Consider the following 24266-nt stretch of genomic DNA (forward strand, 5'->3'; position numbering starts at 1 on the left):
TCATATCTGCAGTTGGATGCTTCTCATTGTTTGTGGTTGTTTAGGGTATGTTTCGGGTTGTTTGTGGTTGTTTTAGGTTGTTTGGGGTACCTGATTGTGGTTGTTTGCGTTACCTGTTTATGGTTGTTTGGGGTACCTGTTTGTGGTTGTTTAGGGTACCTGTTTTTGGTTGTTTGTGATTGTTTGGGGTTATTATTAGGACCCCATATTTCTGATCGGACATCATGAAGACAGCGCTGGACCCTCTTTACCTCTTTGGCGATGAGACGGCAGTCCACCTCGTTGTAGCTTTCTCGTATCTCTGCTACCGTGGTTAAAGTTGCTACAGCCGGGTTGATACCAAATGAGATCCTCTCCTCAGGGACCAGCCTGAGAGGGATGGGGTCTGGGCCAGAGCCTGGAGGAACACACAGAATGACATTGTGAGACACAAATCCTGGTCAAACTGACATTGGTAACACAACTGACTCAAATATGTTTCTGTATTTCTGGAAACACAACTGACTCAAAATGGCTGACATATAGTCAAGGTCATCATGAGATGATTATAATACATTATAAGGGGTCGTAGATGCTAAAGGAATCATAATGTATTATACAGTATCTGCAAGCTTTAAGTAAATTGACTACACGGTCTTGAGTCCATGGCCAGGTAATGATCAGACAAACACCTGTGTTGCGTAGAGCCAGGTAGTTTCCCAAGTAGGCTGTTCCCTGGTTGTAGATGACTCCTACAGCCCCTGGACTCAGCACTTCCTCAAACAGGTAGGTGGGCCCGACGCGCCACACCAACGAAGCGTGCTGTTTCCATAGAGACGGCGTTCCAATGAAGGCACACACGTCAATCACCGCCGTGGGTTCCATGGAAACGTACTGACCCGGGAACGGTTGGATGTACAGCATCTGACAGTGAATCAGAACACATAGAGAGTTCTCTGAATTTTCACAGCACAGAGTGAGTAAAGGAGTAGACAGTACTTCAACCAATGACATGAGCTACAGCTAAAATTCACAGTAGCAGCGGAAAAATCGCCAATGGCCTCCAACACAACAGAAGTTTATTCGATCATCTTTCAATGTAAAATGGATGAATTTACTCTCTCCTGCTCCTGTACCTTTGCTGCTCCCACCAGTTTCCCATTGAGGTGGGCCGTGACCTTACAGCTCTTCTTCACGTCCTTCGCCATGACAATGGCCAGATGGTGCCACTGACCTGGGGTCAGCTGACTGGAGCATTTGAACCTCAGAGAACCTGGCAGGGGGCTGGGGGGCCGCACCTCTGGCTCCATCATATCTGGCAATTAATACATCAATCAATTAATACAACAATCAATCAATCACAGAAGGAGTTGCAGTCCAGATCAAACAGTAATCAACTAAAATGACAAAAATCCACCTTTTGCTAAATCTTTCTAAAATTAGGTCATTCAAAGCAATCGTAGCCCCAATCCCAAATTGACCCCTAGACCACTTGTGGATATCTGAGAGAATTTGACTGGTGTAAGCAATAATGGTAATCTCTCTTCCTTGCCCTGTCATAAGATAGTTGGAAGTTATATCATAATGTTTATACCAATCAAATCCTTTCAAATTTCCAAGTGCACAGGGTGTAGGGCAGGGGTCTACAACCTTTTCAAGCATGAGAGCTACCAGTCTTCAATTTAATGATGCCAAAGACCCTTACAGTTCTAAACAGTAGCCAATAAATAGTCTATTGTGTATATTTGAGCATAATGTAGGCCTACCAACAAAACCAATGGAGCAAATCCCATAACATTTTCACATGGATATAGCTTTTGATTTCTATGATATAGCCTACAGTAACCTATATGTGACTCATTTCAGGAAACTAGGCGTATGTTGCACGTCACTACTTCACAGGAGCGGGATTTGAACGTAAACATCTATTTTTTTTATAAATAGTGTTTTATTTATAGAAATGCCTTCTGGAACATGTGAACTTTCATGTGCCTTAATAACAAACTTGTATTCCATCCATAAATATGAACAAAAATGTTAAGTTTGTGTAGTAATATTAATTGAATCAGAAAGCCATTTTCATTGCTAGTTATAGCCTACTGTTAGCTAGCTAACTTTGCACATAGTTTGTTAGCTACCTGAAGATTCTTTCCACAGCTATGACAATATTTGTATTGGTAGTAGTATGAGTTGGGATTATGCCAGTTCATTGTTTAGCTAGCTAGCTACATGTCTAAACAAAAGACTCCACCTCTGCCGGATTATTAGATGACCCATCAAATCAGCCAGGTGTGTCTGGGGGTGATTACAGCCATCTATTGTATTTCATTAAGATGTGTACATGTCAAGACAATGACCCATCCACTTAGCTACAGTAGATGTGGCTGGGGGGTTGTTATAGCATTTCCTTCACATGACCCATCAATTTAGACACTTTCTGTTTTTGATATGGCTACTATGTAAGCAACACTTAAACAACACATCCTAGATCTGAATGACGGAAATAATCTTATTAACTACTTTTTTCTTTACATAGTTGAATGTGCTGACAACAAAATCACACAAAAATAATCAATGGAAATCCAATTGATCAACCCCTGGAGGTCTGGATTTGGAGTCACACTCAAAATTAAAGTGGAAAACCACACTACAGGCTAATCCAACTTTGATGTAATGTCCTTAAAACAAGTCAAAATGAGGCTCAGTAGTGTGTGTGGCCTCCATGTGCCTGTATGACCTCCCTACAACGCCTGGGCATGCTCCTGATGAGGTGGCGGATGGTCTCCTGAGGGATCTCCTCCCAGACCTGGACTAAAGCATCTGCCAACTCCTGGACAGTCTGTGGTGCAACGTGGCGTTGGTGGATGGAGCGAGACATGATGTCCCAGATGTGCTCAATTGGATTTAGGTCTGGGGAACGGGCGGGCCAGTCCATAGCATCAATGCCTTCCTCTTGCAGGAACTGCTGACACACTCCAGCCACATGAGGTCTAGCATTGTCTTGCATTCGGAGGAACCTAGGGCCAACCGCACCAGCATATGGTCTCACAAGGGGTCTGAGGATCTCATCTCGGTACCTAATGGCAGTCAGGCTACCTCTGGCGAGCACATGGAGGGCTGTGTGGCCCCCCAAAGAAATGCCACCCCACACCATGACTGACCCACCGCCAACCGGTCATGCTGGAGGATGTTGCAGGCAGCAGAACATTCTCCACGGCGTCTCCAGACTCTGTCACGTCTGTCACGTGCTCAGTGTGAACCTGCTTTCATCTGTGAAGAGCACAGGGCGCCAGTGACGAATTTGCCAATCTTGGTGTTCTCTGGCAAATGCCAAACGTCCTGCACAGTGTTGGGCTGTAAGCACAATCCCCACCTGTGGACGTCGTGCCCTCATACCACCCTCATGGAGTCTGTTTATGACCGTTTGAGCAGACACAGTCTTTTGCAGGGCTCTGGCAGTGCTCCTCCTGCTCCTCCTTGCACAAAGGCGGAGGTAGCGGTCCTGCTGCTGGGTTGTTGCCCTCCTACGGCCTCCTCCACGTCTCCTGGTAGCGCCTCCATGCTCTGGACACTACGCTGACAGACACATCAAACCTTCTTGCCACAGCTCGCATTGATCTTCCATCCTGGATGAGCTGCACTACCTGAGCCACTTTTGTGGGTTGTAGACTCCGTCTCATGCTACCACTAGAGTGAAAGCACCGCCAGCATTCAAAAGTGACCATAACATCAGCCAGGAAGCATAGGAACTGAGAAGTGGTCTGTGGTCCACACCTGCAGAACCACTCCTTTATTGGGGGTGTCTTGCTAATTGCCTATACTTTCCACCTGTTGTCTATTCCATTTGCACAACAGCATGTGAAATGTATTGTCAATCAGTGTTGCTTCCTAAGTGGACAGTTTGATTTCACAGAAGTGTGATTGACTTGGAGTTACATTGTGTTGTTTAAGTGTTCCCTTTATTTTTTGAGCAGTATATTTACACGTTCTGTATCCTGTGCAAGTGACAAATACACTTACATTCTATTTGATATAGCATGTGTTTACCACATGGCCTCATGTGACTCTTTAAATAGAAGGGTGGGGCTAAGGCTTAAAAGAGTGTGAACGATGCTGAATCGGTGTGGACAAAGAAGAGCTCTCCAGTAGGTGAACCTAAACATTAATCAACTTTCGAAGAATAATTACTTTCCCATTGTTCCTCAACTGCAGTGTATATACCATTTTCTAGCTCTGAGTCTCTACTTTTATCCAATGTAAAAAAAAAAAACACGATTTCAATTTCAAACACTGCCCCTTTAATTAAGACATCAACTTTTTACCTGAATAGGTTTTCAAAGACAGCTTGAAATGTAGCCGACGCGTTTTGTGCTCTTTTAGAAAAGCCGTATTTCCCCATTGCTGCTTTATTCTTAGATAAAACTGGGCTAATAACTCGCTAACTAGCAAAGAATATGAACAAATGCGTACAAGCGCAGCTCTGATCTGAAAAGCATGATTGAAGCCTGCTAGTCGGCTACCCCAGCCAATAGAATTCTACTCCGTTGCGCTTTGGCTCTGCCTACAACAAAATCACAGACTCAATCTTGCAAAGTTAGATTTGTTTTGGTTTGTTTCATTGAAAAGCGGTTGATATAATGTTGATCTGGTCGCATAAAAAACATTGATCTACACTACCGGTCAAAAATTTTAGAACACCTACTCATTCAAGGGTTTTTCTTTATCTTTACTATTTCCTACACTGTAGAATAATAGTGAAGACATTACAACTATGAAATAACACATTTGGAATCATGTAGTAACGAAAAAAGTGTTAAACAAATCAAAATATATTTTATATTTGAGATTCTTCCAATAGCCACCCTTTGCCTTGATGACAGCTTTGCACACTTTTGGCATTCTCTCAACCAGCTTGACTTGGAATGCTTTTCCAACAGTCTTGAAGGAGTACCCACATATGCTGAGCACTTGTTGGCTGCTTTTCCTTCACTCTACGGTTCGACTCATCCCAAACCATCTCAAATTGGTTGAGGTCGGGGATTGTGGAGGACAGGTCATCTAATGCAGCATTCCATCACTCTCGTTCTTGGTCAAATAGCCCTTACACAGCCTGGAGGTGTGACTGTGGTCATTGTCCTGTTGAAAAACAAATGATAGTCCCACGAAGCCCAAACCAGATAGGATGGCGTATCGCTGCAGAATGCTGTGGTAGCCATGCTGGTTAAATGTGCCTTGAATTGTAAATGAATCACAGACAGTGTCACCAGCAAAGCACCCCCACACCATAACACCTCCTCCTCCATGCTTTACGGTGGGAAATATACATGCGGAGACCATCCGTTCACCCACACCGCGTCTCATAAAGACACAGCGGTTGGAACCAAAAACCTCCAATTTGGACTCCAGACCAAAGGACAAATTTCCACCGGTCTAATGTCCATTGCTCGTGTTTCTTGGCCCAAGCAAATCTCTTCTTCTCATTGGTGACCTTTAGTAGTGGTTTCTTTGCAGCAATTCGACCATGAAGGCCTCATTCACACAGTCTCCTCTGAACAGTTGATGTTGAGATGTGTCTGTTACTTGAACTCTGTGAAGCATTTATTTGGGCTGCAATTTCTGAGGCTGGTAACTCTAATGAACTTATCCTCTGCAACAGAGGTAACTCTGGGTCTTCCATTCCTGTGAGGGTCGTCATGAGAGCCAGTTTCATCATAGCGCTTGATGGTTTTTGCGACTGACATTGAAGATACTTTCGAAGTTCTTGAAATGTTCTGTATTGACTGACATTCATGTCTGAAAGTAAATTTGCTTTGCTTATTTGAGCTGTTCTTGACATAATATGGACTTTTACCAAATAGGGCTATCTTCTGTATAACCCCCTTCCTTGTCACAACACAACTGATTGCCTCAAACGCATTAAGAAGAAAAGAAATTCCACAAATGAACTTCCAGGTGACTACATTCTGTAAACCTTTCCAAGGTGCGCCTGACACACAGGTATCCCTGCTGACGTAATTTCCTGTCACAACTTGTGAACTTGTTTACGTGCTGCTGTGCGCTTTGTTGCTAGCGTTACTTTGCTACCTGCCAACTTCACGGTTTTTACTTTTTAATTACTGTTTTATATATTTATTTTTTTTCCCCTCGCTCGACTTTTTTCATACAACTTTTTCCCCCTGGACGCTTTATCTTGACTCTACAGGACCTCCACCAGCCAAAGCTAAGTAGTAACATTAACATTATGCCTTCTAATTGCAGTCACTGTACACATAATACCATCTCACCATCTTAAATAAGCATGCCCCGTTCAAAAAATTTAGAACCAGGAACAGATATAGCCCTTGGTTCTCTCCAGACCTGACTGCCCTTGACCAGCTCAAAAACATCCTGTGGCGTTCTGCATTAGCATCGAATAGCCCCCGTGATATGCAACTTTTCAGGGAAGTTAGGAACCAATATACACAGGCAGTTAGGAAAGCTAAGGCTTGCTTTTTTAAACAGAAATGTACATCCTGTAGCACAAACTCAAAAAGGTTCTGGGACACTGTAAAGTCCATGGAGAATAAGAGCACCTCCTCCCAGCTGCCCACTGCGCTGAGGCTAGGAAACACTGTCACCACCGATAAATCCACTATAATTGAGAATTTCAATAAGCATTTTTCTACGACTGGCCATGCATTCCACCTGGCTACCCCTACCCCGATCAACAGCCCTCCACCCCCCACAGCAACTCGCCCAAGCCTCCCCATTTCTCCTTCACTCAAATCTAGATAGCTGATGATCTGAAAGAGCTGAAAAATAGCTGGCTTCAATAAGACACATAACTGTGCATCCATATTCATCGACCTGGCCAAGTCTTTCGACTCTGTCAATCATCACATTCTTATTGGCAGACTAAACAGCCTTGGTTTCTCAAATGATTGCCTCGCCTGGTTCACCAACTACTTCTCTGATAGAGTTCAGTGTGTCAAATCGGAGGGCCTGTTGTCCGGACCTCTGGCAGTCTCTATGGGGGTGCCACAGGGTTCAATTCTTGGGCCGACTCTGTTCTCTGTGTACATCAAGGATGTCACTCTTGCTGCTAGTGATTCTCTGATCCACCTCTATGTAGATGACAGCATTCTGTATACCTCTGGCCCTTCTTTGGACACTGTGTTAACCTCTATGGGCTAGGTGGGCTCACCCGTGGTGCACTCCATCAACAGCAGGTGCATTTCAAGAGCGGCAAATTTGAATCCAAATAAATGTCAAAATTCAAATTTTTCAAACATACAACTATTTTACACCCTTTGAAAGATAAACATCTCCTTAATCTAACCACGTTTTACGATTTCAAAAAGGTTTTACGGCGAAAGCATAAATTTAGAGTATGTTAGGACAGTACATTGACAAGAGTTGTGTGTAATGTTTTGTCAATTCAAAGACAGGGTCACCAAAACCATAAAACCAGCTAAAATTATGCACTAACCTTTTACAATCTCCATCAGATGACACTCCTAGGACATTATGTTAGACAATGCATGCATTTTTAGTTCTATCAAGTTCATATTTATATCCAAAAACAGCGTTTTACTATGGCATTGATGTTGAGGAAATCGTTTCCCTCCAATAACCGGCAGTCAAGTCAGCACCACAAATTAAATAATTAAAATTAGAAAACATTGGTAAAATATTATATTGTCATTTAAAGAATTATAGATTTACATCTCTTGAACGCAATCAACTTGCCAGATTTAAAAATAACCTTACTGGGAAATCACACTTTGCAATAATCTGAGCACTGCGCCCAGAAAAATACGCGTTGCGATACAGACTAGCCGTCATGTTGGGGAGATCGAAAATCGAAAATACTATGTAAATAATCCATTACCTTTGATTCTCTTCATCAGATGTCACTTCCAGGTATCACAGGTCCATAACGAATGTAGTTTTGTTCAAAAAAGCTCATCATTTATGTCCAAAAATCTCCGTCTTGTTAGCACATGATCTAAGCCAGCCGGACTTCACTTCATGAACGAGGGGAAAAAAATATATTTACGTTCGTTCAAACATGTCAAACGTTGTATAGCATAAATCATTAGGGCCTTTTTTAACCAGAACATGAATAATATTCAAGGTGGACGAATGCATTCTCTTTTATAACGTATTGGAACGAGGGTACCCAACATGAACTCGCGCGCCAGGTGTCTAATGGGCCATCATCGTTCCATGGCTCTTGTTCGGTCAGATCTCCCTCCAGAAGACTCAAAACACTTTGTAAAGGCTGGTGACATCTAGTGGAAGCAATAGGAAGGGCCAAAATATTCCTCAGCCCCTGTGTTTTTCAATGGCATAGGTTTAAAGGTAATACAACACATCAGGTATCCACTTCCTGTCAGAAAATGTCTCAGGGTTTTGCCTGCCAAATGAGTTCTGTTATACTCACAGACACCATTCAAACAGTTTTAGAAAATTTAGGGTGTTTTCTATCCATATATAATAAGTATATGCATATTCTAGTTACTGGGTAGGATTAGTAACCAGATTAAATCGGGTACATTTTTTTATCCAGCCGTGCAAATACTGCCCCCTAGCCCCAACAGGTTAACTAACCTCCAGATGAGTTTCAATGCCATTCACCTCTCCTTCCATGGCCTCCAACTGCTCTTAATGTTAGATCTCTCACTTCCAAGGCAGTTATAGTCAATGAAATAATCACTGATCATAATCTTGATGTGATTGGCCTGACTGAAACATGGCTTTTAAGCATGATGAATTTACTGTGTAAAATGAGGCCTGTCCTCCTGGTTACACTAGTGACCATATCCCGCAAAGACAGAGGGTTGCTAACATTTAAAATACCAAATATCGATTTACAAAAGAAACTGACTGTCTTTTCGTCTTTTGAGCTTCTCGTCATGAAATCTATGCAGCCTACTCAATCACCTTTTATAGCTACTGTTTACAGGCCTCCTGGGCTGTATACAGCATTCCTCACTGAGTTCCCTGAATTCCTATCAAACCTTGTAGTCATGGCAGATAATATTCAAATTTTTGGTGACTTTAATATTCACATGGAAAAGTCCACAGACCCACTCCAAAAGGCTTTCGGAGGCATCATCGGCTCAGTGGGTTTTGTCCAACATGTCTCCGGACCTACTCACTGCCACAGTCATACTCTGGACCTAGTTTTGTCCCGTGGAATAAATATTGTGGATCTAAATGTTTTTCCTCAGAATCCTGGACTATCGGACCACCATTTTATTATGTTTGCAATCACAACAAATAATCTGTTCAGACCCCAACCAAGGATCTTCAAAAGCCATGCTATAAATTCTCGGACAACCCAAAGATTCCAAGATGCCCTTCCAGACTCCCTCCACCTTTCACTGCTATGAGGACGATACATTTCGATGAAACATGGTGAAGCCCCAAAATTGCCCTCCCTGGAAGCCTGTATTTCAGACATAAGGAAGTGGATGGGGGCCAAATTTGTACTTTTAAACTTGGACAAAACAGAGATGCTAGTTCTAGGTCCTAAGAAACAAAGAGATCTTCTGTTGGATCTGACAATTAATCTTGATGGTTGTACAGTCATCTAAAAAAAAAAACGGTAAAAGACCTTGGTGTTACTCTGGACCCTGATCTCTCTTTTGACGAACATATCAAGACTGTTTCAAGGACAGCTTTTTTTCATCTACGTAACATTGCAAAAATCAGAAACGTTCTGTCCAAAAATGATGCCGAAAAGTTAATCCATGCTTTTGTCACTTCTAGATTATACTACTGCAGTACTCTATTTTCCGGCTACCCGGATAAAGCACTAAATAAACTTCAGTTAGTGCTAAACACGGCTGCTAGAATCTTGACTAGAACCAAAAAATGTGATCATATTATTCCAGTGCTAGCCTCTCTACACTGGCTTCCTGTTAAGGCTAGGGCTGATTTCAAGGTTTTACTGCTAACCTACAAAGCATTACATGGGCTTACTCCTATCTATCTTTCCGATTTGGTCCTGCCGTACATACCTACATGTACGCTACTGTTACAAGACGCAAGCCTCATTATTCCTAGAATTTGTAAGCAAACAGCTGGAGGCAGGGCTTTCTCCTACAGAGCTCCAGTTTTATGGAATGGTCTGCCTTTCCATGTGAGAGAAGCAGACTCGATCACAACCTTTAAGTCTTTATTGAAGACTCATCTCTTCAGTAGGTCCTATGATTAAGTGTAGTCTGGTCCAGGGGTGTGAAGGTGAACAGAAAGGCACTGGAGCGACGAGCCACCCTTGCTGTCTCTGCTCAGCTGGTTCCCCTCTCTCCACTGGGGGAGATCTTTGTGGGCTATTAGTTGGTGGTTTAAGATATGCCTCTAGTGGTGTGGGGGCTGTGCTCTGCCTCAAACCCTATGACGGGGGCTGAGTCACTGGCTGATTGGTGCTCATCCATGCCGTCCCAAGGAGGGGTGCATCACTTGAGTGGGTTGAGGCTATGACGTGATCTTCCTGTCCGGGTTGGCTCCCCCCTCGGGTTCCGGCCTTGGGGGAGATCTTTGTGGGCTATTAGTTGGTGGTTTAAGATATGCCTCTAGTGGTGTGGGGGCTGTGCTTTGGCAAAGTGGGTGGGGTTACATCCTACCTGGTTGGCCCTCTCTGGGGGTATAGTTGGACGGGGCCACAGTGTCTCCTGACCCCTCCTGTCTCAGCCTCCAGTAATTATGCTACAATAGTTTATGTGTCGGAGGGCTAGGGTCAGTCTGTTATATCTGGAGTATTTCTCCTCTTATCTAGTGCCCTGTGTGAATTCTCTAGTTCTCTCTCTTTCTCTCTTTCTCTCTTTCTCTCTTTCTCTCTTTCTCTCTTTCTCCTTCTCTTCTCTCGGAGGACCTGAGCCCTAGGACCATGCCTCAGGACTACCTGGCCTGATGACTCCTTGCTGTCCCCAGTCCACCTGGTCGTGCTGCTGCTCCAGTTTCAACTGTTCTGCCTGCGGCTACGGAACCCTGACCTGTTCACTGGACATGCTACCTTGTCCCGGATAAGCTGTTTTCGACTCTCTACCGCACCTGCTGTCTCTGACTCTGAATGATCGGCTATGAAAAGCTAACTGACATTTACTCCTGAGGTGCTGACCTGTTGCACCCTGTACAACCACTGTGATTATTATTATTTGACCCTGCTGGTTATCTATGAATGTTTGAAAATCTTGGCCATGTATTGTTATAATCTCCACCGGCACAGCCAGAAGAGGACTGGCCACCCCTCAGAGCCTGGTTCATCTCTAGGTTTCTTCCTAGGTTCCTGCCTTTCTTGGGAGTTTTTCCTAGCCACCGTGCTTCTACATCTGCATTGCTTGCTGTTTGGGGTTTTAGGCTGGGTTTCTGTGACATCGGCTGATGTAAAAGGGTTTTATAAATACATTTGATTGAATGATGATTGATTGATTGATTGATTGATTGATACATCATGAAAAAGGTTGAGAGAATGCCAAGAGTGTGCAAAGCTGACATCAAGGTAAAATGTGGCTATTTGAAGAATCAACAATCTAAAATATATTTTGATTTGTTGAATACTTCTTTGGTTACATGATTCCATATGTGTTATTTCATAGTTTTGATATCTTCACTATTATTCTACAATGTAGAAAATAGTAAAAAATAAAGAAAAACCCTTGAATGTGTAGGTGTTGTAGTGTATATAGTGTAAACTAATGGGGCGAACTCAGTGAAGTTCAATCTCTTGCGTTTCTGTGCGGCACTGCCTTTCTTCTGCGTGGCATTCCTGGAGGAAGTGCGTGCACACGCACATCTTAGCAGGAACATTGTTCTAAAGCACGTGTCTAATTCATTCCATGGAGGTCCGAGTGTCTGTGGGTTTCCGCTCCTCCCTTGGACTTGATTGATTAATTAATGTCACTGATTAGTAAGAAACTCCCCTCACCTGGTTGTCTGGGTCTTAATTGAAAGGAAACACCAAAAACCAGCACACACTAGGCCCTCCAAAAATGAGTTTGACACCCCTGGTCTAGAGGTTGGTTTGAGATTGGTGTATTTTTGAGTAAATAGCTTATTGTGCCAAAGAAAACATTACAGCACAGGTTGAGGTCATTCCAATGTCTCTTTAGCATATCTTTACCCAGGAAGGTGAAGGGCTCCTCCTCAGTGGAGATGACCAAACATCCGTCGCTGGCTGAGATGGAGACAGACAGACAGACGTACTGCTGTTCGGCACGGGACATATGGCGCACCACAGACAGCAGCCAGATCGGGTGGGAATCACAGGCTGAACTGAACCTGCTGATCAGGAACCAGCAGGAATATGACAGGCCTGCTGCTGGAGGGAAACCACGACAGTCTGGTTGAATGGAAAAGGAGGAGGAGGAGAGGGGACAAGCAGAGCTAAAGTAAACCAAACATAGGTCATACAGCATTTTCAAAGCAAATCCATTTAAACAAGTAAAATAGGTAAACATATAGTTGTTAAAAGTAAAACATAGTTGATACAGTACTAGGTGAACTCCCTCCCCTCCTGTCTTACCTCCTCCTATTCCCCCTATTGGGATGGAGTCAGCATTGACACCTTTCACTGTAGCCAGGGATGGTAGAAACAGACAGCTGAAAACACACACACACACAGACATGCACACACACACAGAGACATACACCATTGTCAAATCAATGGTGTGCAACAGAACATTTTGTATGACAATGACCATAGAAGTTGGCAAGACAGCACAAACAGATCTGGGATCAGGCTAGTGAATCATTGGAATCCTATGCAAACCTACCAGAACCCATCCCACTTCCAACCTACCCAGTACAGTGGACTCACCCATAGCCGCTCTCAGTCATATCAAACTCCACAAAGGCCGGAGAGGTGGAGACTCGGTGTGGTCGGAAGCTCCTTGGTGACGTCATGGAGACTAGGCTAATGATTTGGTGCAGGGGGAGGGGCTGGCCGACAGGAGAGCCAATAGGAGGAGAGGAGCTCAGCAGGCTAAAAGAGCATTTCAATGTCTTCATGATGGAGCGAGTGGTGGTCTCACTGTCTGTTAAGCTGTCTGTCTTCTCTGGGCTGTGGCCTGCAAAATTAGATTAATTATACGATTACAACCATGTTTATTTCATTAGTAATTACAGAATTACATGTAAAGACTACACACAGTGTAGGCCTAAAGTTAAAAGCTACACTTTTTGGAACACAGATGTGCAACATTTCAAATGCCGTCTGCTTCCTCTAGACCAGTGTTTGCCAAACCTCTCCTCGAGTACCCCTAGTCAGTCCACTTCTTTGATGTATTCTAGAATTAGCACAGCTGATTCAAATGGTCATATAATTATGCCCTTATTAGTTGAATCAACAGTGCTAGTGCAGGACTCAAATTAAATGGTTAAAATCAGATAAAAGTTCTGTATCTTTACCATTGGAGGGAGAAAAGGGGCATTGTGTATTGGATTCTGGAGCAGAGGTGGCAGCAATTTTGTTAGCTTGGCACATCAGAGGATCACAAAGACACAAGAAACGCCTGAAGAAGAAGGAAATAAGAGGTAAGATAACATTCGTCAAGCTTTGATTTTGGGGTGAACTATCCATTTTAAATACAAAAAAGATTCCTCAACGGTGGGTAGTGAGATCAACACAGGGACAATGTTTTAAAACTTCTTGAATCAGAAAACAGAAACACGTGTCCAGATAGTCCTTCCCTGTTTCAGTCAATTTTCTGCCATTTGGTGCCTAATATACACACCCAAGCTTGGTGCCAAGAAAAGCAGCTGACCTGAGGTCTATGTGGGAGATGGAGTGTGAGGAGATTTTCTCCAGGATGCGTGTGTCAGGCAGGTATAGTGGGTGGTCCGGCCTGAGCAGGATGCTTCGACAGTGGGTTAGTAGAGTGGACACCAAACCCCCCTTGCAGACGATCTGCCGGTTCTTCTCTGATGTTACCATCACCTGGAGGTGGTGGGCTACTGAGTACTGGACCTCCACTGACAGCTGGGGGAGAGGAGGAGTGATGAAGAATTCAATTTAACCAAATTGAGTCAAATTCAAATGACAGCAAAGCAGTCTGAGAAGAGAGGAGCTATGAGTAATCCAATTGAACTGAGTTGAATTACAATTAATTGATTCTACATAATATGAAAGAGCAATACAGTGTGAATTAAATCTAACTGAACTGAGTTGATTCCTGAATTGATTCCTGCATATGACAGAGCAGTGTAGTCGGTCTGCTGATAGGTTACCTGTGGATCCTCTGCAGTAAAGACATGAGGCAGGAGAGTCATGATGACCCTGAGGGCTCCAGGATGCAGTATGGTCTGGTCACAGGTAAACCTGGACAGATATATAGTATCACATAGTTATAAAGTGATTATAATATGAAGCAATCTTGCTTGGCCTCTGGTACATTGGATACGAGAGAAATTAACACTCATGCAACAACCTGGAATATACAGTAGATTCGGAAAGTATTCAAAACCCTTGACTTTTTCCACATTTTGATACGTTACAGCCTTATTTCCCCCCCCCACACCAATTTACACACAATACCCCATAATGACAAAGCAAAAACAAAGGTTTTTAGAATTTTTTGCAAACGTATAAAAAAAATAAATGAAATATCACATTTGCATAAGTATTGAAACACCTTTGGTAGTGGTTACAGCCTCGCGTCTTCTTTGGTATGACGCTACAAACTTGGCACACCTGTATTTGGGGAGTTTCTCCTATTCTTCTCTGCAGATTCTCTCAAGCTCGTTCAGGTTCGATGGGGAGCGTCGCTACACAGCTATTTTCAGGCATCTCCATAGATGTTCGATCGGGTTCTGGCTGGGCCACTCAAGGATATTCAGACACTTGTCCCGAAGCCACTCCTGCGTTGTCTTGGCTGTGTGCTTAACGTTGTTGTCCTGTTGGGAGGTAAAGCTTCACCCCAGTATGAGGTCCTGAGCGCTCTGGAGCAGGTTTTAATCAAAGATCTCTCTGTACTTTGCTCCATTCATCATTCCCTTGATCCTGACTAGTGTCCCAGTCCCTGTCGCTGACACACATCCCCAAAGCATGATGCTGCCACCATCATGTTTCGCTGTAGGGATGGTGCCAGGTTTCCTCAAGATGTGACGCTTGGCATTCAGCCCAAACAGTTCAATCTTGGTTTCAACAGACCAGAGAATCTTGTTTATCATGGTCTGAGAGTCCTTTAGGTGCCTTTTGGAAAACTCCAAGCAGGTTGTCATGTGCCTTTTACTGAGGAGTGACTTCCGTCTGGCCACTCTACCATAAAGGCCTGATTGGTGGAGTGCTGCAGAGATGGTTGTCCTTCTGGAAGTTTCTCCCATCTCAACAGAGGAACTCTGGAGCTCTGTCACCTCCATGACCAAGGCCTTCTCCTCCGATTGCTCAGATTGGCTGGGTGGCCAGCTCTAGGAAAAGTCTTGGTTGTTCCAAAATAACAATGATGGAGGCCACTGTGTTATTTGGGACTTTCAATGCTGCAGACAGTTTTTGGTACCCTTCCCCAGATCTGATGTCTGAATACTTTCTGAATGCACTCTAAAAGCCTAGAAGAAAACCACTGAGATATATAGGGAGGTGAAGATGGAAAGGGAGGTGGAGGAGAAGGAAAGGAGAAGGAGGTAGAAAGAGAGATAGAGAGATATAGATGGACATTGAAATAGAGATACTCTGGTACAATCTCTTTAACAATAAACAACAGTTCCACCTGTAGTTAGTCTCAGAGCAGACAACAGCGATGCTGTGGGCTGCAGGTCTGGATCCCCCTTGTAGTTCATCCTCTGGTGTCTGTGAAGTCTGTGGGGTTGGTGGCACAGTCTGCAGCCTCTCTCCTCCACCACCATCCCCCTGGGTCTCCCCATCTCCCCCCCCCTCTCTCTTCTCTCCCACATGTCCAGCTGTCATCTCAAGGGCAGCGTAGGTCCCTGTGGCTAATTGGTACAGGTAGGAGAGGAGCCTGATACAGGTCTGTAAAGGGGGAGGCAGGGGTGGCTTGGAGGTGGAAGAGAGGGAGGTGAGCACAGGGGTCTCAGACAGCTCCAGAAACTGGTGGAAGCTCCTCCCAAGAGAATGATTATCCTCTGTTCCTCTCTGACCCCATCTCTGGCCCAGGCCCCTACTCATCATACCCCCAGCGTGGCCCTCCATCCTCTCTGTCGCCTCCTGGCCCTCAGTCTGGAAACAACCCAGCCGTAGTAAGGCTTCAGCCAGCCTCTCGTAGAACCCTTCAGCCTGGAACAAATTAATGAATTATTTTCATGTCTGGTCACATTCATACAACCCATCCTTTGGCTTATGAGGTTATTTGACACCTCATTTGAATGAATGACATCACAATACAGTGGTGTTACATACCTGGAACTGGTGTGAGTTGACAGGGTGTACGTGGACAGCTAGGGCGAGGGTGTGTAGGGTGAGGAAGAGGAGGTCTAGTATCCCCTGCTGCCCCATAGCACCCCACACCCCACCCTGAGGGGGGTCACTCAGAGCCCCCTCCATGTCCACCACCAGGGACAGCAGGCCGGTGAAGCCCCTCGCACGTCGAAACGCCCCCCAACTGTTAGGGCTCTCCAGAACCTTCAAAACTGACTGGAGAACAGAGAGAGAGAGTTCAGTTGCAGAAAATGTGCACACACACGTCTGGCTCCATTTGTGCTTTAGTCCTGTCTGACTATCTAACAAACAAGGTAGACGATGTTATATTATACAGTTCTATGGATGAGGCAGATCGAGAAAGTCCGGTTAACATGGCTATTGAGAAGATTATATGGCAAGATTACAGACATAGATTGAGGTCCTTGAACTTGACCCATACAGAATTAACCCTTTACAGACAGCACAATCAGAATAGCCTGGATCAAACTATTCAGCTCACACACAGTATTCTCTTTGAGATGTTTGAGATGTTTGAGGTTTGGGAATATGTTGTCACAAAGGCATCAGAGACCAACATCTAGATATGTACAATGCCTAGTGAAAGTCTTGCACTGTTTTTTTTCTGCCTTTTTTACTAGTTATCTACACAACCTGCTCCACTTTCAAAGTGAAAGAAACATTGTAGAACATTTTCTAAATGTATAAAAAATGTAAACAGTATTTTTGAATTTTGAATAAGATTCTACCAACTTTGCACAACTCTTAAGGCAACATATATTCATTGTTTTTGTCAAAATTGCTCAAGCTCAGTAAATTTGGTTGGGAATCATTGATGGACAGTAATTTTGAAACCTTGTCTTTGATTTTCAAGCAGACTCAAGTCAGGACTGAGAGTAGACCACTCAGGAACACTCAACGCCTCTTGGAAAGTCATTGTAATTGCTGCCAAAGGTGCTTCCACCAAGTATAAACTATGGGGTGTGGGGACATACCCAATCAAGACGTATTTTGATTTTTTTTTAAGGCAGCAAAATGTGAATCTGTGCAAGGGGTGTGTAGACTTTCACTAGGCACTGTATAAACATTTTGAGTAATAATGTATAATGCATTCAATTGCCTATCAAGAAGTAAACAAAGCAAAATGCGAGCTTATCTCTCGTTCTATTCAGCCAATTAAAACAAGCAGGTCATGAAGGGATGAAAAATAGTCCTGACATAAATAAATAACAAAATCATAAATTATTTGGGGTAACCGTTGTTGAGGACTAAGCTAAATGTGATTAGCTTCATCTAATTTAGTGGTCTAATCCATCTGATAGGTAATGTGTGTGGCAGTACGCAGAGAGAAATGTGATTAACAAGAACTAGACTAATCACAATGGCTCTCAACACACGCCAAACCAGGTCACACTAAATCTGACTGCCACCTGCTTTAATCAAGTTAACACACATAGACACACTCGCACACGCACACACACAAACTCGTATACAAATACACACACTCGCACACACACCAAACACACAAACACCCCGGCCACCACACACACACACACCCATACACACACACATATATCGTCTGCGAGTTACTACCCCTCTCATTCTGATCTATAAAAATAGACACGAACAGTAAGTTGCTAACTCACTTAGACCTAATCAGGTTTATCAGGCATTCTCTGATGTGATAGAGGTCCTAATCTTCATAGAGCTACAGCACAGGGCTGGAGAGGTAATCAAATAGCGCCCTGGCTAACAGCTAAACCTGTATCAGCTAATCAATCTGCATTTGTCTATAATGCAATAAGGCTCCTGGAGGATGGGATAACAAATTCACTGCCTTATTATGTTTTAAACATGTTACAATTTGTTAAAATTTGACGTGAAAATGAAATCTGCTGATTAGTCGAGACCCTCACGTGTTTTTGTTGGCTGTCGTTTCTCCTCATGCTTTAGCAAAATGTGTTTTTGACAACAATCCATAAAACATTAGAGAGAGATCAATGTGTGTACCTGCAGCAGGTCGTGTTTGAGCCCCAGCTCCTGTTGTGTAGAGGAACAGAGAGCTCCTATAGCCGTAGACATAAACTCGTCAGGGTTTATCTCTGACAGCTGCTCCAGGATGCTGAGGGTTGGTCCTCTGTACTGCTCCTCATCTAGAAAGATCTTTATGTAGGGAACCATCCCAAGGTCACGGACTGACACTGAGAGAGAGGGGGAGAGAGAAAGCGAGAGAGCGGGGGAGAGCTGGAAAGTGATCGGATGTGTGTACCTGATAGATTGTAGCATTTCTTTGGATAGACGCAGATATAAAAGCGAGGGGAGACAGATGAGAGTGGAATACAGAGAGGAAGGTGGCTAGTGGTGGACCCAGGGATCGGACCAGTGCCTTTGGGGGAAATGTTGGTTGTACTACCGCTAGACCAGATTCCGACACTTACCTGTGTTTCTGATGGAGCGTAAGGTGAGGGCAGCCACTACTGTGAGCATGCTGGTGGTGAGAGCTCTCTCATTGTCCTCTACAGCTGACTGATCGTGGGGACCTGACAGAGAGAGAAGAGATCACTGTGAGGAAGAGTGAAAGGCTCTATAGGCTCTATATAAGTCTATATGTGGTAACATCATTGTTACAATAATATACACATACCTGCTCCTCTAGCCTTCCTGAGTGTCTTGGCCCTCCTGCGTAGTTCTCCAAGCAGAAGTTCCAACAGACCTCCATCACTGAGAACTTCCGCTAGCAGACCACTATGCACTGTCAACCTGAAGAGGAATGGAAGCGATTTTGTATATTTTAAACTAAGTCAAATCCAATCAAATTTGATTTGTCACATTCTTCGTAAACTGGTGTAGACTAACAGTGAAAAGCTTACTTACGGACCCTTCCCAACAATGCAGAGAAAAAAAAGAGTAATATAAAAAGTAATATAAAAATTATTACACAAGGTATAAATACACAATGAGTAACTGGATATACAGTGCATTTGGAAGGTATTCAGACCCCTTGAATTTTCCACATTTTGTTACGTTTCAGCCTTGCCACGTCTACTCCCACTCTCCCTCCGGCGCTCGATGTCACAGGTCTACTAACCACCGGTCCTGGAAGCCCATCTTTACGCACACCTGCGTCTCATCATCAGTCACACCTGGACTTCATTACTCCCTGACTACTTACCCTTAATATCTTTTTTTTTTTGTTATCAGTTATCAGGCAGTATTGGTTATGTTTCCTTGTCAGACGTTTCTCTTGTTTTGTATCATTCTATGTTCGTTCATATTAAACTCACTAACTGCACCTGCTTCTTGACTCCCTGCATCGACGTTACAGAATACTGCCTTAACATATGGAAGCATCAGTTAATCAGTACATCTCCCAGATAGTCAGCGAACAGGGACACCTACTTCGCCAACACTATGAACACCTGGCACAACTGGGGACAGCTATGGATGAGGTCCTCCACGCTCTTCAACATCTCGACATTTCCGGAGGGGCACCATCTCCAACAAGCGGAGGATTCTCTACCACAATTCGACCCAGCGTTCCAGCACCCCAGCCCATCCAACAGTCCACCGAGGTCAGCGATGCCTGTTTGTCCCTCCCGGAAAAATATTACGGGTCTCCCTCCAAATGCCGTGGTTTCCTACTCCAGTGCTCCCTCTATTTCACTCATCAGTTGGGAGTTCCCACCACGGAGAGGTCCAAGGTTGCCATGGAGAGGTCCAAGGTTGCCACGGTTATTTCCCTGCTGACCGTTGGAGTGGGCTATGGCCGTCTGGGAGAGAAGAGGATCTGGGTTCCAATGAGGGGTTCATGGCTCTGTTCAGAGGGGTCTTCCACCATCCACTAGAGGGCAGAGAGGACAGTGGCAGCATCCAGTGGATGGAATGAGCCGGCGCTCTGCACCCTATTCTGAAGAGGATTGCGCAAAGAAGTCCAGACGGAGATGGCTTGCTGAGATGAAAATCTAACCTAGGACACACTCATCACGATGGCCATCCGTCTGGATAACCTTCTTCGGGAGTGTCGGCACCCCCTCGCCTCTCTCCCTCCTTCGTTGACCGTTCTGAGTCAGAGCCTGAACCCATGGCCACACGCTTCCCCGCGGCTGAGCGACGCCATTGGAGGCAGTTAGAGCTCTGTCCCTATTGCGGCCAGGAGGAGCACCAGCTTCAACGGTGTCTGGTACGTCCCAACCCGGAATCCACGAGAGCAGAGGGACTTCCTGGGTTAGGCGTGAGTACTCCATCATCATCAATTTCCGTCAAACCTTTTTCAGTATCGATTTCACTAGGAGGCTGTCCCTCATCTATTGTTTCTACAGCTCTAAAGGGTTCTAGTGACACAGGGAATTTTATTGACAAGACCTTTGCCTCCTCTCTGCACATCACCTCATACCCGCTCTCTTCTCCATTTCCGGTCCAAGCGTTGGATATACGACCATTGGGATCCGGCACTATTATGCACGTCACAGTTCCACTCACCCTCACCGTGGGATCCAAGCACCAGGAAAACCTTTCCTTCCTCTTCACCTCCGCACCCGTGCACAAAGTCATCCTTGGCCTCCTGTGGCTCCAACTCCATAATCCCACCATCTCCTGGTCAGAGAGGAGGATTACCACCTGGGGACCAGGATGTCGGAGGACCTGCTTTCCCGCTCCCTGTGTTTCCACATCAGTAGAGGGCCCTATGAGTGTCCGCCAGCTCATCAATCGGTCCTCCCGTATCATTGGCCCCGTGTTTTGGGACGTAGTTATGGACATCCGCCGGCTCTGGGAAGGGAACCCGCCCCTGCACCGCCTGTACTGTCAGGACTACTCCCGCTCCCCCTCTCCGGCGCTCGACGTCGCCGGTCTACTAAGCACCGGTCCTGGCAACCCATCTTTACGCACACCTGCATCTCATCATCAGTCACACCTGGACTTAATTACTCGCTGATGCCCTTTATATAGCACTCTTTTGTTATCAGTTATCAGGCAGTTTTGGTTATGTTTCCTTGTCAGACGTTTCTCTTGTATTGTATCGTTCTATGTTGGTTCATATTACACTCACTAACTGCACATGATTCCTGACTCCCTGCATCGACGTTACACGTATTCTAAAATGTATTAAATCATTTATTTCCCTCATCTACACACAATACCCCATATTGACGAAGGGAAAACAGGTTTTCCGTTTTTTGCCAATGTATTAAAAATTAAAAACAGAAATACCTTATTTACATAAGTATTCAGAACCTTGCTATGAGACTCGAAATTGAGCTCAGGTGTATCCTGTTTCCATTTTTCATCCTTGAGATGTTTCTACAACTTTATTGGAGTCCACCTGTGGTAAATTCAATTGATTTGACATGATTTGGAAAGGCCCACACCAGTCTATATAAGGTCCCACAGTTGACAGTGCATGTCAGAGCAAAAACCAAGCCATGAGATCGAAGGTATTCTCTGTAGAGCGACGAGACAGGATTGTGTGTGTCGAGGCACGGGCTACCAAAAAATGTCTGCGGCATTGAAGGTCCCCAAGAACTCCATCATTCTTAAATGGAAGAAGTTTGGAACCAGAGCTGGCCTAGAGCTGGCCTAGAAGTTTGGAACCTAGAGCTGGCCGCCTAGCTAAACTGAGCAATCGGGGGAGAAGGGCATTCTTCAAGAAGGTGACCAAGAACCCGATGGTCACTTTTTTTTATATATTTATTTTTCTCCTCAATTTCATGTTATTCAATTGGTAGTTACAGTCTTGTCCCATCGTTGCAACTCCTGTACGGACTTGGGAGAGGCGAAGGTCGAGAGCCAAGCGTCCTCCGAAACACAATCCAACCAAGCCGCCCTGCTTCTTGACACAATGCACGCTTAACCCAGAAGCCAGCCACACCAATGTGTCGGGGGAAACACCATACACCTGGTGACCGTGTCAGCGTGCATTGCGCCCGGCCCGCCACAGGAGTTGCTAGAGCGTGATGGGACAAGAACATCCCTGACGGCCAAACCCTCCTCTAACCCAGATGACGCCGGGCCAATTGTGCCCAGTTGTCCCCACAAGTCTCCCGGTCGCGGCTGACTGCGACAGAGCCTGGACTCGAACCAGGATCTCTAGTGGCACAGCTAGCACTGCGGTGCAACGCCTTAGACCCCTGTGCCACACGGGAGGCCCGATGGTCACTCTGACAGAGCTCCAGAGTTCCTCTGTGGAGATGGGAGAACCTTCCAGAAGGACTCCACCAATCAGGCCTTTATGGTAGAGTCTTCAGACAGAACCAACTCCTAAGAAAAAGGCACATAACAGCTCACTTGGAGTTACTAAAAGGCACCTAAAGGACTCTGAACATGAGAAACAAGGTTCTCTAGTCTGATGAATCCAAAGTTGAACTTTTGTCATTATGGGGTATTGTGTGTAGATTGATGAGAAAAACAACAATTCAACAAATATTCAAAATATGCTTTAACGTAACAAAATGTGGGAAAAGTCAAGGGGTCTGAATACTTTCTGAATGCACTGTATACTGTAAAAAAGTACTAGAAATATACACTCAGTGGCCAGTTTTTTAGGTACACCACCCCATTCACTAAAATGGTTTACTCGTACAGACAGTGAGTCACGTGGCTGTGGCTTGCTCTATAAAGTAGGCAGACCGGCATCGAGGCATTCAGTTACTGTTCGATTGAACATTAAAATGAGCAAAACGAGTGACCTAAGCGACTTTGAGCATGGTATGACGCTCAAAATCAGCTGCATTCCTGTGGGCGAAAACAGATCGTTGATGAGGGAGGTCGAAGGAGAATGGCAAGACTCATGCAAGCTCACAGGCGGGACATAAATAGGCAAATAACAGCGCAGTACAACAGTGGTGTGCAGAACGGCATCTCGGAACGCACAACTTGTCGGTCCTTGTCACGGATGGGCTATTACAGCAGATTAAGAGGCTCCAGTGGGCACACGATCACCAACACTGGACAATTGAAGCGTGGAAAAACATTGCCAGGTCCGACGAATCCCGGTTCCTGTTGCTTCATGCTGATGGCAGAGTCAGGATTTGGCGTAAACAGCATGAGTCCATGGCCCCATCCTGCCTGGTGTCAACATTACAGGCTGGTGGCGTAATGGTGTGGGGAAGTGTACCTAATAAACTGTCCACTGAGTGCATATTGTATCATCCCAGTCATAGAGTCATTTATAAAATAATCAATGTGTCTTATACTTGGGACGAATCCAATTTAACCTCTGGGGATCAATAAAGTTTATTCCTTAATTTAAACCTGTGGAAGCAGCCGAGGGCAGCCACTCCAAACTGTGCCCCTCCGGCCACGGCCCCTGCCCAGCCCTGCTTCAGCACAGCCTGCACCGCACACACAGCCTCGTGGGGGATGTAGTTAAGATGGAATGCCACCTGGACAGACACATTAACGGGATAGTTCAGTCAATAGTGGTGAATCAACAGATAAGTATTTTACCAAATGATCAATTGCTGAATTAATTAAACATAATGGACATATGGAGTCATGGATGGAGAACTATAAATGTAGAGCTTGTTAAGGGGATAGCTTTCTTGAATGACAGGACATTGATAGATTCTGATGCGGATTTTGTGTGTATGTACGTAACAAGTGTAGTTACCTTGCGTGCATGCAAGTGTGTGTGCTTGTGCTCGCATGTGTGTGTATGTGCCTGCTTGCCCACACGTGCATGTGTCACTCAACCCACCATCTCTAACATAGAGAAGAACAGTCTGTGTACAGGAGGTGGTTTCTTCGACACACACTGAGCTAGCTGAGCCAGTGATTGAACAGTCCACTCTAACAGGAAGAAGTTGGCCCTGTTCCATGACCACACAGTCCTGATGGTGCTTAGGATCTGGCAGCAGAAAACACAGTCCTCTGACCGCTGGAAGGAACCCTGGAGCAAACGGAACGCTGATAGGTTCTTTACCGCAGAGCCTGG

At 44.8% G+C, this 24266-nt stretch overlaps 1 protein-coding gene across 4 annotated transcripts in view; it reads right to left on the reverse strand.

Moving 5' to 3' along the window:
• The window catches only part of wdfy4 (WDFY family member 4), a 211162-nt gene that overhangs the window by 156137 nt on the left and 30759 nt on the right, over positions 1-24266 (reverse strand). For all 4 annotated transcript variants that reach the window (XM_014198725.2, XM_014198716.2, XM_014198734.2 and 1 more), the window contains exons 9-24: positions 24030-24262; positions 23585-23715; positions 18981-19096; positions 18775-18876; positions 18347-18537; positions 16319-16552; positions 15672-16195; positions 14194-14284; positions 13731-13945; positions 13375-13478; positions 12785-13034; positions 12491-12567; positions 12089-12307; positions 1116-1294; positions 672-903; positions 252-397 (exon numbers count right to left, since the gene is read on the reverse strand). In XM_014198725.2, coding sequence (XP_014054200.2) covers positions 252-397; positions 672-903; positions 1116-1294; positions 12089-12307; positions 12491-12567; positions 12785-13034; positions 13375-13478; positions 13731-13945; positions 14194-14284; positions 15672-16195; positions 16319-16552; positions 18347-18537; positions 18775-18876; positions 18981-19096; positions 23585-23715; positions 24030-24262 — 3044 coding nt within the window. The remainder of the gene's footprint in view (positions 1-251; positions 398-671; positions 904-1115; positions 1295-12088; positions 12308-12490; positions 12568-12784; positions 13035-13374; positions 13479-13730; positions 13946-14193; positions 14285-15671; positions 16196-16318; positions 16553-18346; positions 18538-18774; positions 18877-18980; positions 19097-23584; positions 23716-24029; positions 24263-24266) is intronic.

This window comes from Salmo salar, chromosome ssa01, assembly GCF_905237065.1.
Source record: "Salmo salar chromosome ssa01, Ssal_v3.1, whole genome shotgun sequence".
NCBI lineage: Eukaryota > Metazoa > Chordata > Actinopteri > Salmoniformes > Salmonidae > Salmo > Salmo salar.